General features: G+C 41.2%; 3 protein-coding genes across 8 annotated transcripts in view; 2 read left to right on the top strand and 1 right to left on the bottom strand.

Annotated features, from left to right (window-relative positions):
* The first annotated feature begins 3 nt into the window (after nucleotides 1-3).
* On the top strand, nucleotides 4-1458 carry LOC144664202 (uncharacterized). The gene has a single exon (XM_078525313.1). It carries the CDS (start codon nucleotides 4-6, stop codon nucleotides 1456-1458), a length of 1455 nt encoding a protein of 484 aa, XP_078381439.1.
* Nucleotides 1459-1701: 243 nt separating this feature from the next.
* On the top strand, nucleotides 1702-2635 carry LOC144664201 (uncharacterized). Its single transcript, XM_078525312.1, has one exon. The coding sequence runs from the start codon at nucleotides 1702-1704 to the stop codon at nucleotides 2422-2424; it is 723 nt and encodes a 240-aa protein (XP_078381438.1). The 3' UTR covers nucleotides 2425-2635.
* A 1783-nt stretch (nucleotides 2636-4418) lies between these two features.
* The window catches only part of LOC144662701 (rho guanine nucleotide exchange factor 11-like), an 80232-nt gene continuing 72506 nt past the window's right edge, over nucleotides 4419-12144 (bottom strand). For 5 of the 6 annotated variants that reach the window (XM_078523562.1, XM_078523565.1, XM_078523564.1 and 2 more), the window contains 9 exons: nucleotides 11998-12029; nucleotides 11825-11853; nucleotides 11363-11475; nucleotides 10719-10772; nucleotides 10568-10602; nucleotides 9567-9754; nucleotides 9139-9191; nucleotides 8611-8664; nucleotides 4419-5995 (listed from right to left, as the gene is read on the bottom strand). In XM_078523562.1, the coding sequence (XP_078379688.1) occupies nucleotides 5840-5995; nucleotides 8611-8664; nucleotides 9139-9191; nucleotides 9567-9754; nucleotides 10568-10602; nucleotides 10719-10772; nucleotides 11363-11475; nucleotides 11825-11853; nucleotides 11998-12029 (714 nt within the window). In that variant the 3' untranslated portion in view covers nucleotides 4419-5839. Of the gene's footprint in view, nucleotides 5996-7300; nucleotides 7358-8610; nucleotides 8665-9138; nucleotides 9192-9566; nucleotides 9755-10567; nucleotides 10603-10718; nucleotides 10773-11362; nucleotides 11476-11824; nucleotides 11854-11997; nucleotides 12030-12144 lie in introns of all 6 variants that reach the window. The other variant, XM_078523567.1, reaches the window with a different exon arrangement.

Here is a 12144-nt window from a genome sequence, read left to right as displayed (position 1 = left end):
AAAATGGTCATCCTGAAACAAGTGCAAAGAAAGTTTTTCTGGAGGGAGTTAGAGTCACTGGAAAATGGCCAACCAGTTTACCGCCAGTCTAGTCTGCAGTCCTTACACCCGTTCTTGGAAGGAGGATTAATCAGGATGGGGGGCCGATTGCAACAAGTGGAAGCGACCTTTGAGGAACTCCATCCAGTGCTAGTTAAGAAGTGTGGTGTTGTCAACCAATTGGTGCTTCATGTTCACGAACAAATGCAACATGCTGGTACTGCGACAGTTATTTCAGAACTGAGACGCCAAGGACTTTGGATCCTGCGCTCTAAGAAATCAGTCTCATCTGTGATACGGAAGTGCAGGAAATGTAGCAGGTTCTTGGCGGCTCCTGCATCTGAACAGACACCTCCTCTACCTAGGTGTCGTGTGACTTGCAAGCGTCCCTTTGAAACTACTGGCATGGATCTAGGAGGACCGTTATACCTGAAGGATAACAGCAAGGTCTGGTTCGTAGTATTTACCTGCATGTCAGTTAGAGCCATTCATTTGGAACTTGTGACGTCGTTGTCTGTAGAAGCGTTGACTCAGGCACTGCAGAGATTTATGAACAGAAGAGGTGTCCCTCAGTTGTGCATAAGTGATCATGGATCAAACTTTGTGGCGGCAGCTAAGTGGGTTAAAGAGAAGAATCTTGACATGAAGTGGCAATTTGTGGTGGAACGCGGAACTTGGTGGGGAGGAGCCTGGGAGAGGTTAGTGGGCATTGTTAAAGGCCTGCTACGTCGTTCGTTGGGCCATGATGTGCTTTCCTGGGAGGAATTAGTAACCGCTCTAACCGAGGTGGAGAAAGTCATCAACCGCCGGCCTATCACTTACTTGTGGGAGTCGAGCGATCCTGGTGGTGGTGTTCCTATCCCTTTGTGTCCTGAACAGTTCCTGTTGCCACCGCGAGAAGACTTCAAAGAAGAAGAAAGAGAACTGAACATCTCAGATGAATTTCAACGGAGAAAAAAGTGGCTTTCCTCCATGAATGACATCTGGAAGAAAGAATACCTACATCAAGTGCTGGGTTCACAGGGGGAAGTTTGGAAGACATTGCCAAATCCTTTAAAAGAAGGAGAAGTTGTCCTTGTAGCTGATGACAGAGAAAAGCGTCTAAATTGGAAGATGGGGGTTGTCCGGCAGCTGATTGTTGGCAGAGATGGAAGGTGCCGTGCTGCCACTGTCCAGGTGAAGTCGGGATTGCTAAACCGACCAATTCGCAAACTGTACAAATTGGAGCTCTGTGCTGAATCTGACAATCTCCCGCCCATTACAAGCTCACCAGAGAGTACTGAAAGAGATAATGGGATTTTAGACAGCGAGGCCGAGACGATGGAGGATGTTGATGAAGAAGCTGAACCTGAAGTCACCCTTCCACAGAGGACTCGGAGAGGGAGAGAGATTGTTCGTCCAAGTCGCTATAAGGACTGACTAAGTCGCTATTAGGACTGACTAAGTTGCTTTAAGGACTGATTAAGTCGCAACATGCTACCGCAAGTTGCGAGGTGGAGGATGTTGAAAGCTTAACTTTCTAGACTAGCCGTTTTGTACTAGAGATCGGACGTGACATTGCGTGACAAGCCGAACGTTCTAGATAAGTCGTTTTGTATTGTTTTGTAGCCCGGATGTGACATTGCACGAATTGTTGTACCCCCCTCTAGGGGTTGTAGAAACATGTGCTCGAAGAATAAATATGGAGTCCAAACAGTAGTTGCTGAGGAATCTGCAGTATCTAGGATGAGCCAGATCGAATCAACAGGAAAAAAGCAGTGTGAAACGTTCATTTCTGAGCGTCTTGTCGAAAGAAAGAAGCCATTAACTGACCCGATAACGAGGAACAAACTCAGTTTCTTTGCCACGTCTTCTCAGAAGTCATCTAGGGCGACCCAACAGCTGTCATCAATGAAGAGAGACTGCTCTCTCTTCTCCAGGCTCTACATCTCCTGTCAGACCAGAAACGGTGATCTTGATGAATTTTTCAAACACGAGAACCAGGGTTGTCCGCCATCTTTATCAGATCAGGGAAATTTACGTCTTCCAAAGAAGAAGTCAGAGTTAACCGAATGCCTTCAAGCGCTAACTGTTCCACAAAGTGAGATGCCAAAAGATATAAACGTCGTCATTATCGACGGAGCGGCAGTGGTTAACATGGTCAAACCTGGAAATGAACAAACTTTCTCTGGATATGCTGCAGGTTCTTTCATTCCATACATTAGAGCGCAACTTTACCACGTCAACCGACTTGACATTGTGTGGGATGAATACCTAGAGAATAGTTTGAAAGCCACAACTCGATGCAACCGCGGTTCTGGTGTGCGACAACGTGTAGCAGCGAGCAGAGAACAAACTTCCTGGAAACTGGAAAGACTTCTTGCGAGTAGACCAAAACAAGCGTGATTTGTTTAGGTATCTGGCAGAGTGTGCAACAACAATTGACGTCGACAAGCAAGTCATCTCAACTTACGGCAGACAGGTCTTGAGTACCAGGCCTATTCCCAGTAACGTCATCAGACGACTTGCCCCTTGCAACCACGAAGAAGCCGATACAAGGATGCTTCTCCATGCGGCAGACGCAGTGCAGTGTGGTTACAGCAAGATCATGTTGCGTACTGTTTCAAGAGCTTCAAAATGACTTCGAGATGATTGAAATTTGGGTTGGATTTGGCACTGGCACACATTTTCGCTATATTGCAGCCCATGAAATCTCCAGGACGCTCCAACCTCAAGTCTCAAGAGCACTTCCTTTCTTCCATGCCTTTACAGGCTGTGACAGCGTGTCCTGTTTTTATGGGAAAGGAAAGAAGACAGCGATGGACACATGGAACCGTTTTCCAGAGGCAACCACTGCCTTTCTTTCATTAGCAAGTACACCTTCTGAGGTCAGTGACACGCACATGGCAACTCTGGAACGCTTTGTGGTTTTGCAGTACGACAGGACCAGTGAAAAAACTGTCGTCAATGATGCTCGAAAGCAGCTGTTTGTAAAGAAGGGCAGACAATTTGATACCATCCCACCGACCAGAGCAGCTCTGTTACAACATTCCAAACGTGCTGTTTTGCAAGCTGGATACATCTGGGGACAAGCTCTGATTCCAAATCCTACATTGCCAAGTCCACAAGACTGGGGCTGGACCTTAGATGGCGGTTTGTGGAGGCCTTTCTGGACCACACTACCAGATGTGATGAGTTCATGCCAGGAACTTGTTCGATGCGGCTGCAAGAAGGGCTGCCGTGGGCAGTGTTCTTGTGTTAAGGCCGCTTTACGATGCACTGCCCTCTGCAAGTGTCCAGATGAGTGTGTCAACAGATGAAGAGACTTTCTGACATTGAACATGACCTTTTGAAAAAGTTTGGTTTAGACATACCAAGCAGTCTATTGTACCTAAATGTATATAAAGATGTATCTGTAACTCAAACATATTATAAAAGTCATTTTGAGAAGAAAGATAGCCAATCAACATGTAGTTTTGACGGATGAGGCAATTTAATTAGTACAAAGTGGAAAATAAAGAGGTTTTCAAGACAGATAAAGGTAACTTCACTATTTATTTATCACTTCCGGTTTAAAATGGCGGCCATTTTGAATAATTTATACGCATTTGTACCAGTCTTGGGTTTTGTGCCTCAAACGTACAGTAATATTGTTTATATACTAAAACGAGATTCATCTGGCTACTTCAGGACGACTTTTAAGCCAAACACTTTAATTTTTAGGACTTTTCTATTAAGTTACAATTCCACTTCCGGTTCAAGATGGCGGCCATCTTGAAACACCCTCTTAACTCGGCTCATATCAAATTTTCGCGATGGCACTATATCAGATATCGATCAACACGTTAAAAACTACATTTCCACCAAATTTCGTGCTTTTAACAGAAAGTGAACAATTCTGGCACATATCCGCCCCACTAATCTAAAACATTCGTTTCGGGATTATTCAACAAGTCACTTTGCCTTCGCCAAATAATTGTTAAATATTGGATGCGACCAGTTAAAAGTAAGGAATCGCCGAGGATAAAGACTCAATAAATAGGAGATGCTTACGGTGAATGTTACCCTGAAAAACCTTAAACTGCGGGCAGTCTTTCTTTTCCAAGCATGCGATGAGAAAACACGAATGCGATCGAGCGAAAAGAGAGCGGCGAAGCCACGAGCTGCGAGGGCACCCAATCTCTGCGAGATGCGCGGGCGCTCTATCTCGCCCCACTTTTACTGTCTCGCCGCATTCCCTTCTCGTTTTTTACCTCATTTGCATATTTTCTACTTTTCCTGGAACAAAAACAAACTGCTCGCAGTCTAAAAAAACCTCAACAGTTAGAGCTTGCGTTTTTGTACTCTTCTCTGAAACGAACAAAGTTAAAAAAAAAAAAAACAAGACGGGCCAACCAAGGTAGTCTGACAACAAAAAAGCTCTCGCTTTTATTGGACCTTTAATTAGCTAAACTACCCAGGTCATTTGCATTTAATAATAATAGAGAATATCCTTATTAAGAACCTGGGCCGATAATACTGTATATACAATCTCCATTTTAAAAGGATAAAATGTCCTATCTACGCTGGCTCGATCTAAAATACTACATCTGTACATAAAACTAAATCAGCCCTGACCTGTTCAGGTTCATTCGGTCAACCCGTGCAAATTGAAAAGCAACAGATATCTACGTAACAGGCGATACTCCTCCACCCCAATACCTCAATTCCAATGGATTTTTGCAACACGCCTGCTACGCGGTCTATATAAACAGTAAACCACTGTCAGCGTATGGTCTACGAAATTAATTTCGAGGGCAAACTTTAGCGAGGTCATCGAGTAGTAGTCAGGGATTCACCTGTAAATAACGATAGAGACCACACAGCAGTATGGCTTATTTGGAACGTAAAATCGTACAACAGCGGCGCGTTAATTGTAGAACAAGGTATTTGGACTAAAACTACTAAAATTTCTTATTTAATCGTTGACAACTTGCTCATAATAAACGCTAGCGTGCGTGTTATATTAGGAGCATATTTCAGTATCTTGGAAAAATACAACATTTTTGTGCAAAAGAAGGTAAATTTGCATTGAAACAAATACAGTACTTGCCCTTGCTTTCTTCGAGCGCCAGAACGCATATTTTGCCTATTCGCTCGTAGAAAACTCAAGCTAATACTGCAGGACCTAAAAAGCGGCTCCAAAAGCCCGCTAGACATCTACGATCAACGAATTAAAGTAACTGAACACAACAACCAACACGCTTTTGCTAACAACTCCAACATTCTTAAACGTTTTTTTTAAGCTCTGATATCAACATCATACTTCTCCACACTGGAGTCCCTACATTTCTTTTCTAAACTACTTGGGAGAATTTGTTAAACGAACATCTCGTGATCAGTTGCTGTGATCTCATGACCTGCATGTTTGATATAATTATTGATATTGTAAAGAGAAATTAGCTCCAGATCGGAAACGAAGAATTTAAATAAAACTACACTACAAAGGCTATTTGCTGCAACTTAAAAATAATGATTAAAAAGAAATATTGCTAGACTTAAAATCAACGTTTCTTAAACTAGTTTTAAGTTTAAACTTTTACGGTAAACCCGTTTGTGTTTGCTCAAAGCTGTGACAATTTAAAATACAACAGTAAATTGTTTGGACGCGATAGAACGTTTACCGCTATTTCCATGCGGTGTTCGAAAGCGCGTCCTCAACAACGAATGCAATCACAAGTCTTGTAGCGATCGCTGCATCGTATGGCGTCTCAAACGGCGACCTGTGCGTGTTTTCTTGTTATACTTCAGCTACAGGAGCAAAGAGGCGAGTGTCCTTGAACTAAATTTGTGACTGCGACTCATATTCCGCACCATCGTCGCTCCAGTAGGCCCTGTTGTTAGAACGGACTCCTCTGCGCAGTTGCGTTGTAGATTCTTCGCGCGAGCGCCACGTGTGTCGTGAGGAAGCCGTGGAGGAACGGTACCCACTGGAGGCCTGAAAACAAGAGTTTGGCGCCATTAAACCGACAGGTTTCGGCCTCTGTAACAACATACAAATTCTTTACCGCGTTACTTATCTTTGGGTCTGGTTGTTCCAAAGCCGGTTAACACCAACCCAGGATTGAAAACTGATTGTGGTTTTAATTTCTCTTATGTTTAAGTGTTTAGTAGGGCTTGAATGGTAGTATAAGACAAAACTGGAGAAAACGATCAGAAAACCTTTTTAAAATGTTTGATAACGTATTTAATTTACGAAGAGAAATAGACTCAAATCAGGAATAGGGCTGGCAGCTAAAGTACACCGTCATGGTTGTTCAAACAGGACTAACATGTCCACCATGTAATTTGAGTATAGCCTTGCCATAGTGACTTCAAACTATCAGCCCAAACATAATTCACTTAAACCACTTTACACTTCTAATCCTGCATTCGCGTTAATCGGCTTCAGAACAACCGAGCCCAGACATACAACAGTTCACGATCACTTGTAAATCGATAGGCAACAACACAAGTTTCAGGTAACACACTGAAAGACAACAAAGCACTGAATGTGTAGCAACAATTAATATTAATTATTACTAAAGTTAAGCCCATATTCCCAGCACCAGATCTTAACTCACTGGCTACATTTTATAATATTGTTTTTTTTTTCTACAATGGACAAACTATAGCGATACAAGAAGGGCAAAAAGTGCAACACAATACAATAAGAGATAAGAATGTTAACCTTTAAGTGCTGACTCGCTAGGTGAGCATTTAAATATCGTGAAGGTGCATTTTAAGTTTAACACAGCTTATTAAATTTATTGGCAGTGCAACTTTTATTTACCAAGTATGTTTAACACTCCCTACATTTGCCAATTTCATCAGTCCCAGACGTTTTACAAAATTGTCACGCAATTTTTCTCACATCCAGTCCATGGGCGAGAAAGGCTCCGAGACAATCCGACAAACGGCTGAACTACATGGAAAACTTCAGACCACTAAGCCGTGCCAACACAAAGATTTTTGGCTAGTACGAGGGGCAACCTCTGTCAACGACAACCAACCATTTTATTTTGCCAGGTAAAATGGAAATAATTACAGCTTCCAACTGTGGATACAAGCACGATTCTCACCGGTCGAAGGCGACACGACATTTTCTCAGTTTCCAAAAGATCGCGTCGCCTGCGAAAGTTCAGTTGTGTAGTCGCGGCTTTGGTCTCTCTTACCAAACAGGCAGATGGCACAAACGATGGTTTTACTTTTACTAATCTACAGTAGGGAGTTGTGGGGTGCACAAGAAAACCGAATGACTTACCACGTGCTATACGTCGTAGCATTCGGTGCCAATTGCGAGTTCTGGATTTGTTAGCATCTTAAGTAAAATTAAATAAGCTTCAGTTACTGGTTAGAATGTGGCGGGGAGGATGGAGGGAGTTACTACAACATCTAATAACCAACTCACACATTTGTGCGTTAGATAATGTGTGTGTTTAAAGCTATAAATAACTTCACACACTTTTAAGTTACTTGTGTCATATTGAGTTTATTTGAGTGCTCAAGAGTTCATCCTAGTCAAGCAGTGACGTCACATTGCCGAGGTAACTTGTGCTGCTTCAGCTAAACAGCTGAAGAATTGCGCCCCATAATAATGAAACAAATTCAAATTCAAAAAAAACACTTGACCCAAACTTCGAATGTTGACTGGATCAAAGTCATACTGGAACCTGAAAATCATAGCCTCTTAGCTTAGTCGGTAGTGCGTCGGTAGATCTAATCAGGAGGTCGTGGGTTCAATTCCCAACGGGGTGGAGATTACTATTTTTGCTCACTTCCAAATTTCCTTTAACAGGGTGTTACCTACGGGGATTGGGTGTATCGGCGGAATTGCCTACTACCCGCACAAAATCACATAAAAAATATAAATAATACTTAATTCCCCCCCCCCCCCCACCCCAGCGAATTCTAAAAAAAAAACAAGAATTAAAAGAATTCCCACACGAAACAAGACTGAAGGTGCCAAAACATTGAAAAGAATTGCGTGCAAACGAGGCTTAAAGTGAAGTGCGGGCAACTGACGTCATAATGCACAAGACCTATTTCACCCTTAGTTATTTCACGAGACACATGAAGCAAGCACAGGCAAGCGTGACGTCACTTAAAACTCGACTCAGGATGAATTACAATCAACTCTTTTAATCAAAAGGCAACTTACATGTTTAAATGCATTTCCAATATTTAATGTAGAAAACACAAGATTTAAGCAAACTCTTAACCTTATCTTTAAACGAACATCTGAAACGGTTTAAGACACTTTTTAGTTTGTATGGAAATCTTCATTTCCATGCGCTAACAGTTAAAACAACGAAACGAAAACAAACACAAGCTCAATACTACAATAAACTATGGCACAGAACAAAACCAAACACGAAATTATACAATATAAACACAGGCTGCACCACCAAACAAACACAAAGATACGAGATAATCACGTTAAAGAACAACAACGACAGGACATTCGGTTGACAATCAAGATACAATACAGTGAGTAGTCCCACCCTATTAACCCGAACATTTACAAGGAACACATAACTGTCAATAATGATCTTCAGAACATGGCAAACTTACCAATGAACTTCTGGTTCGATACCCTGAATATGATGACGGACGACCAACTGACTCCTGTTGAAAACGAAAGCGAAAATAAGCACATCAGTAAATGTAGTGGTACACGCGAAGGTCACAGTTCTTTTTGGTTCAACGCACCAGGAAATCTACAGACCGCTGATTCACGAACCAGTCTCTCACAAACAACAATTAATGGGGTCGAACTATGACCAACATTCCTCAGAAGATAGCATAAACAAATCTTTGAAGTAAGATTTATATCCAATAGTTGTTGTTGGCAATCCCTCGTAACAAGTAAGATGTCTACTTGGACATCAAAATTAAATTAAAAATTAAATTAGTTTGCACGAGTTCGCTGTTGACTATGCAGTCCGATTCGGAACGAGCAAATTCTCTGACAGACTGGACATCTGAATTCAGTAGAGGGTGCAACCCCGCTGGCATATCCAAGAGTAAACAACAATCAACAAATGAATGGTAACTAACATAGAGTCTACAGGTTGTCAGGGATGACAAAATGAATCATACCATGTTGTCCTCGGAAGCTAAATAATCACTTGTTTCCGATAAACGAGCATAATCTGTTAAGAAAAACAAACAGCACAAACAAGTCACTATAATGGTTAGTCATATACTGAGTCTCCCGGCAAAACAAAACTATATCATCTGTATAGACTACTGAACCAAGTAATCACAATAAGAATTTTGTCTAGGGCAAACTCGAATCTCATGGGAAGACCTTTAACTCGTTTTGAAAAAAAAAAAGGTTTGGAAAAAAAGTTAAAAAATAAAATTCTTGACTTTAATTTTGAGCTTATGGGAGGTTAAAAATTTGATCCCATACACTGAAAACATATGATATTCAGTGAACTCTTGGGACTTCAGAGTGTTGAGCAGTTTTACAAACACGTGAAAGAGTCACACCTTTGTTCAATATGGACGTGCTATGTGCTTACCCGAGTCGAAATCGACGGTGGACGTCGGGGAGCTGGGTCGAGGGGAATCCGAGTGGAATCCCGCCGAGAAGTGATCGTCATTGACAGAGAACTGGGAACCAGGAAATTCTCTGGTGCGGCGAGATGATGATCGTCCCTGTTTTAAGCGCTGAATTTGAGAGTTGGCGTATTGAAGATCACACCGTAACCTAACAAACAACAGAAAAGTACAATAATCAGAAAAGTTTCATAACACTGTAAGCCACGCCTGGTTCCGCCCCTGGTAATATAGCGATAATTTCGGGGAGATGTATGCCTGTATGCAGGGTCACGGTGTCAGTCAGATGTTTGCTGTGTTACTATGAGTTGTCCCAGTGTATGTGGTCTGTTTCATTGATTTCGTGTTGGTTTCCGTGCCCGCGACACATCTTTGCAGACTGTTCATTTTGCGTGCCCGCTGGTTCCCCCCTATATTCGTATTGGGGGGTGGGGACACAAGGAAACAAAGAATGCTAAAACAATTAAGGAGACAAAATATTACTAACGTAAATTCACGTTCTTGACTGGAATTAAATCACATTTGTAATTCTCTGCTTCAAATTCCTGTTATAGTGCATTTTCGGAGAGGAAACTTTCTGTTTCACCACCAATGGACTCTGGTTTGCACATTAGTAACAATAGGTGATGTCTTTCGGAGTTTCCCGTACTGAGATACCGCATTTTCTCAATTAAACGCCCCCGGCGTTTATTTCAAACATGGCTCCGTGGATCCGGCGTTTATTTAAATGGTGCAGTTTATTTGAGCAAAATGTTTATTAAAAAAGGGTTTTTATTCATTATTTGTGACATGAATGTATCTGGCCATCATACCTTAAGCATATTACACCTCAAATTAATGCCTTAAAGGCTTACTTATTACTCTACCTTGGAGAGCCGGCGTTTATTCGGCGCCCGGCGTTTAATCGAGAAAATACGGTACTTTAAAGTTGATGACTGATGACAAAACAAAGAGTAAAATTTACCTCTCTCTCGCCATATCTCGATCTGTGATTACGCCCTGAAAGAGAAAGTTCGCGTAACATTGAGTGAACATTTCCTACTATATATTTAGCACAAAACTGACGGCAAACAAACAAACTCAGCAGCTACTTAGTTATCACAGCAGCTACTTACGAGTAACGTCGTGAGCTGTTCATTCAGAACAGAAGTCGATGAAACGAGTTGTTGCTGTAAGAAGAGAAAAACAATCTGTTATAATCACCAGTGCTGTTAGAAGCTTCAAGATCAGTTTGTAGAGCATCGAACCAGGAGCACCAGCGCAGGTTATGCGGATTTTTTATTACAGGGGGGGGCGCCCCGAAAAAAAAAAAAAAAAAAAAAATAATGATAACAAAAAAAAAAAAAAAAGAGAAAAAAAAGAGGGGAAGATAGATAGGAAAAAAAGAAAAAAAGAGAAAAATAAAAATATTTTTTTTTTTTTAAAAATTTTTTTTTTGAGAAGTTGTTGAAAAAAAAAAAAAAAAACCACCCCAATCTTGCGGAAAAACGTCTGAATTTAACCAACCCGGCCTACGGCCCCGCCGGCTAAATAACAGGCGAAAATCCGCGCGATTTCGCAGAATAATTGTTAAATATCCTATTCTCCTTTTTTTCTTTTCAGCTACTTTAGTACTTTACTATTAAGATTAGTCGGAATCCGTCGTAAAATTCTCCAATAATCGTTTAATTAACAGCGAAAACCTCTCTAGCATTCGTTTCTTTTGCCTGAAACCCACATTATTGCGAAACGCAATAGACGTGCACATATTTTGACTAACCTGGGGTGAGAAGTCGCCTTGGCTACTACCATATCCCAGAGGCCCCACTCCACGAGACATATCGTCTATATTTGGGTTTAACACATCACTCACAGCGACGGTTAAACGATTCGCTAAAACAACAAGACAAATGCACATGTAATGAACAGGGTCACGGATGATTCAGTCAGATGTTTGCCTTGATGAATTAACTTTAATGAGTTGTCCCAGTGTAAATGTTTGAGTAAAACTGTTTTAACATATGATTTCGTTGTTTGGTTTTAAACGTTGCACCGCAGACAAACATCTTATGCAAGAACTAAGTTCATGATATTGCGAAAAGTAAGTGATGTCCTAAATCAATGTTACAGTGACATAGAACAGCTTTACCACAGGTCAGATAAAGACGCACAGACAGATCTATCGAAACTTAATGTACTTACTAGTAACTAGAAACAACATACTGTTTGTTGGGATACTTACCTTGAAGAATTGCAGCTAATATTAAATCCCTACAAAGAAAATAAACAATTTTTAAACTTAGAATAATCTACAACGTGGAGTGAAAGAAGTGAAATGGGACCATGAAATAATTCCAGTGAAAAGGACGATGGTGTCTTTGCTATACATGTGTAGTAGGTAAATACAAGCCATACCTAGCCTCCACTGAATCACCGTTGACATGACTCTGAAAGTAAAGAAGACACATCGTCAGTACAAAATACCGGAAGATAAACAAGTGATCAATAGTGGTTAAGCATCTACCATCAAGTATTGTGCATTACTACTAAAAACATATTGAC

Source organism: Oculina patagonica, chromosome 8, assembly GCF_052425735.1.
Source record: "Oculina patagonica isolate OP01 chromosome 8, crgOcupat, whole genome shotgun sequence".
Taxonomy (NCBI): domain Eukaryota; kingdom Metazoa; phylum Cnidaria; class Anthozoa; order Scleractinia; family Oculinidae; genus Oculina; species Oculina patagonica.
This window is presented reverse-complemented; position numbering and strand designations above follow the sequence as displayed.

Coding starts and splice junctions, on each gene's coding strand:
- LOC144664201 (XM_078525312.1), top strand. CDS start 1,702: ATGTGCTCGAAGAATAAATATGGAGTCCAAACAGTAGTTGCTGAGGAA.
- LOC144664202 (XM_078525313.1), top strand. CDS start 4: ATGGTCATCCTGAAACAAGTGCAAAGAAAGTTTTTCTGGAGGGAGTTA.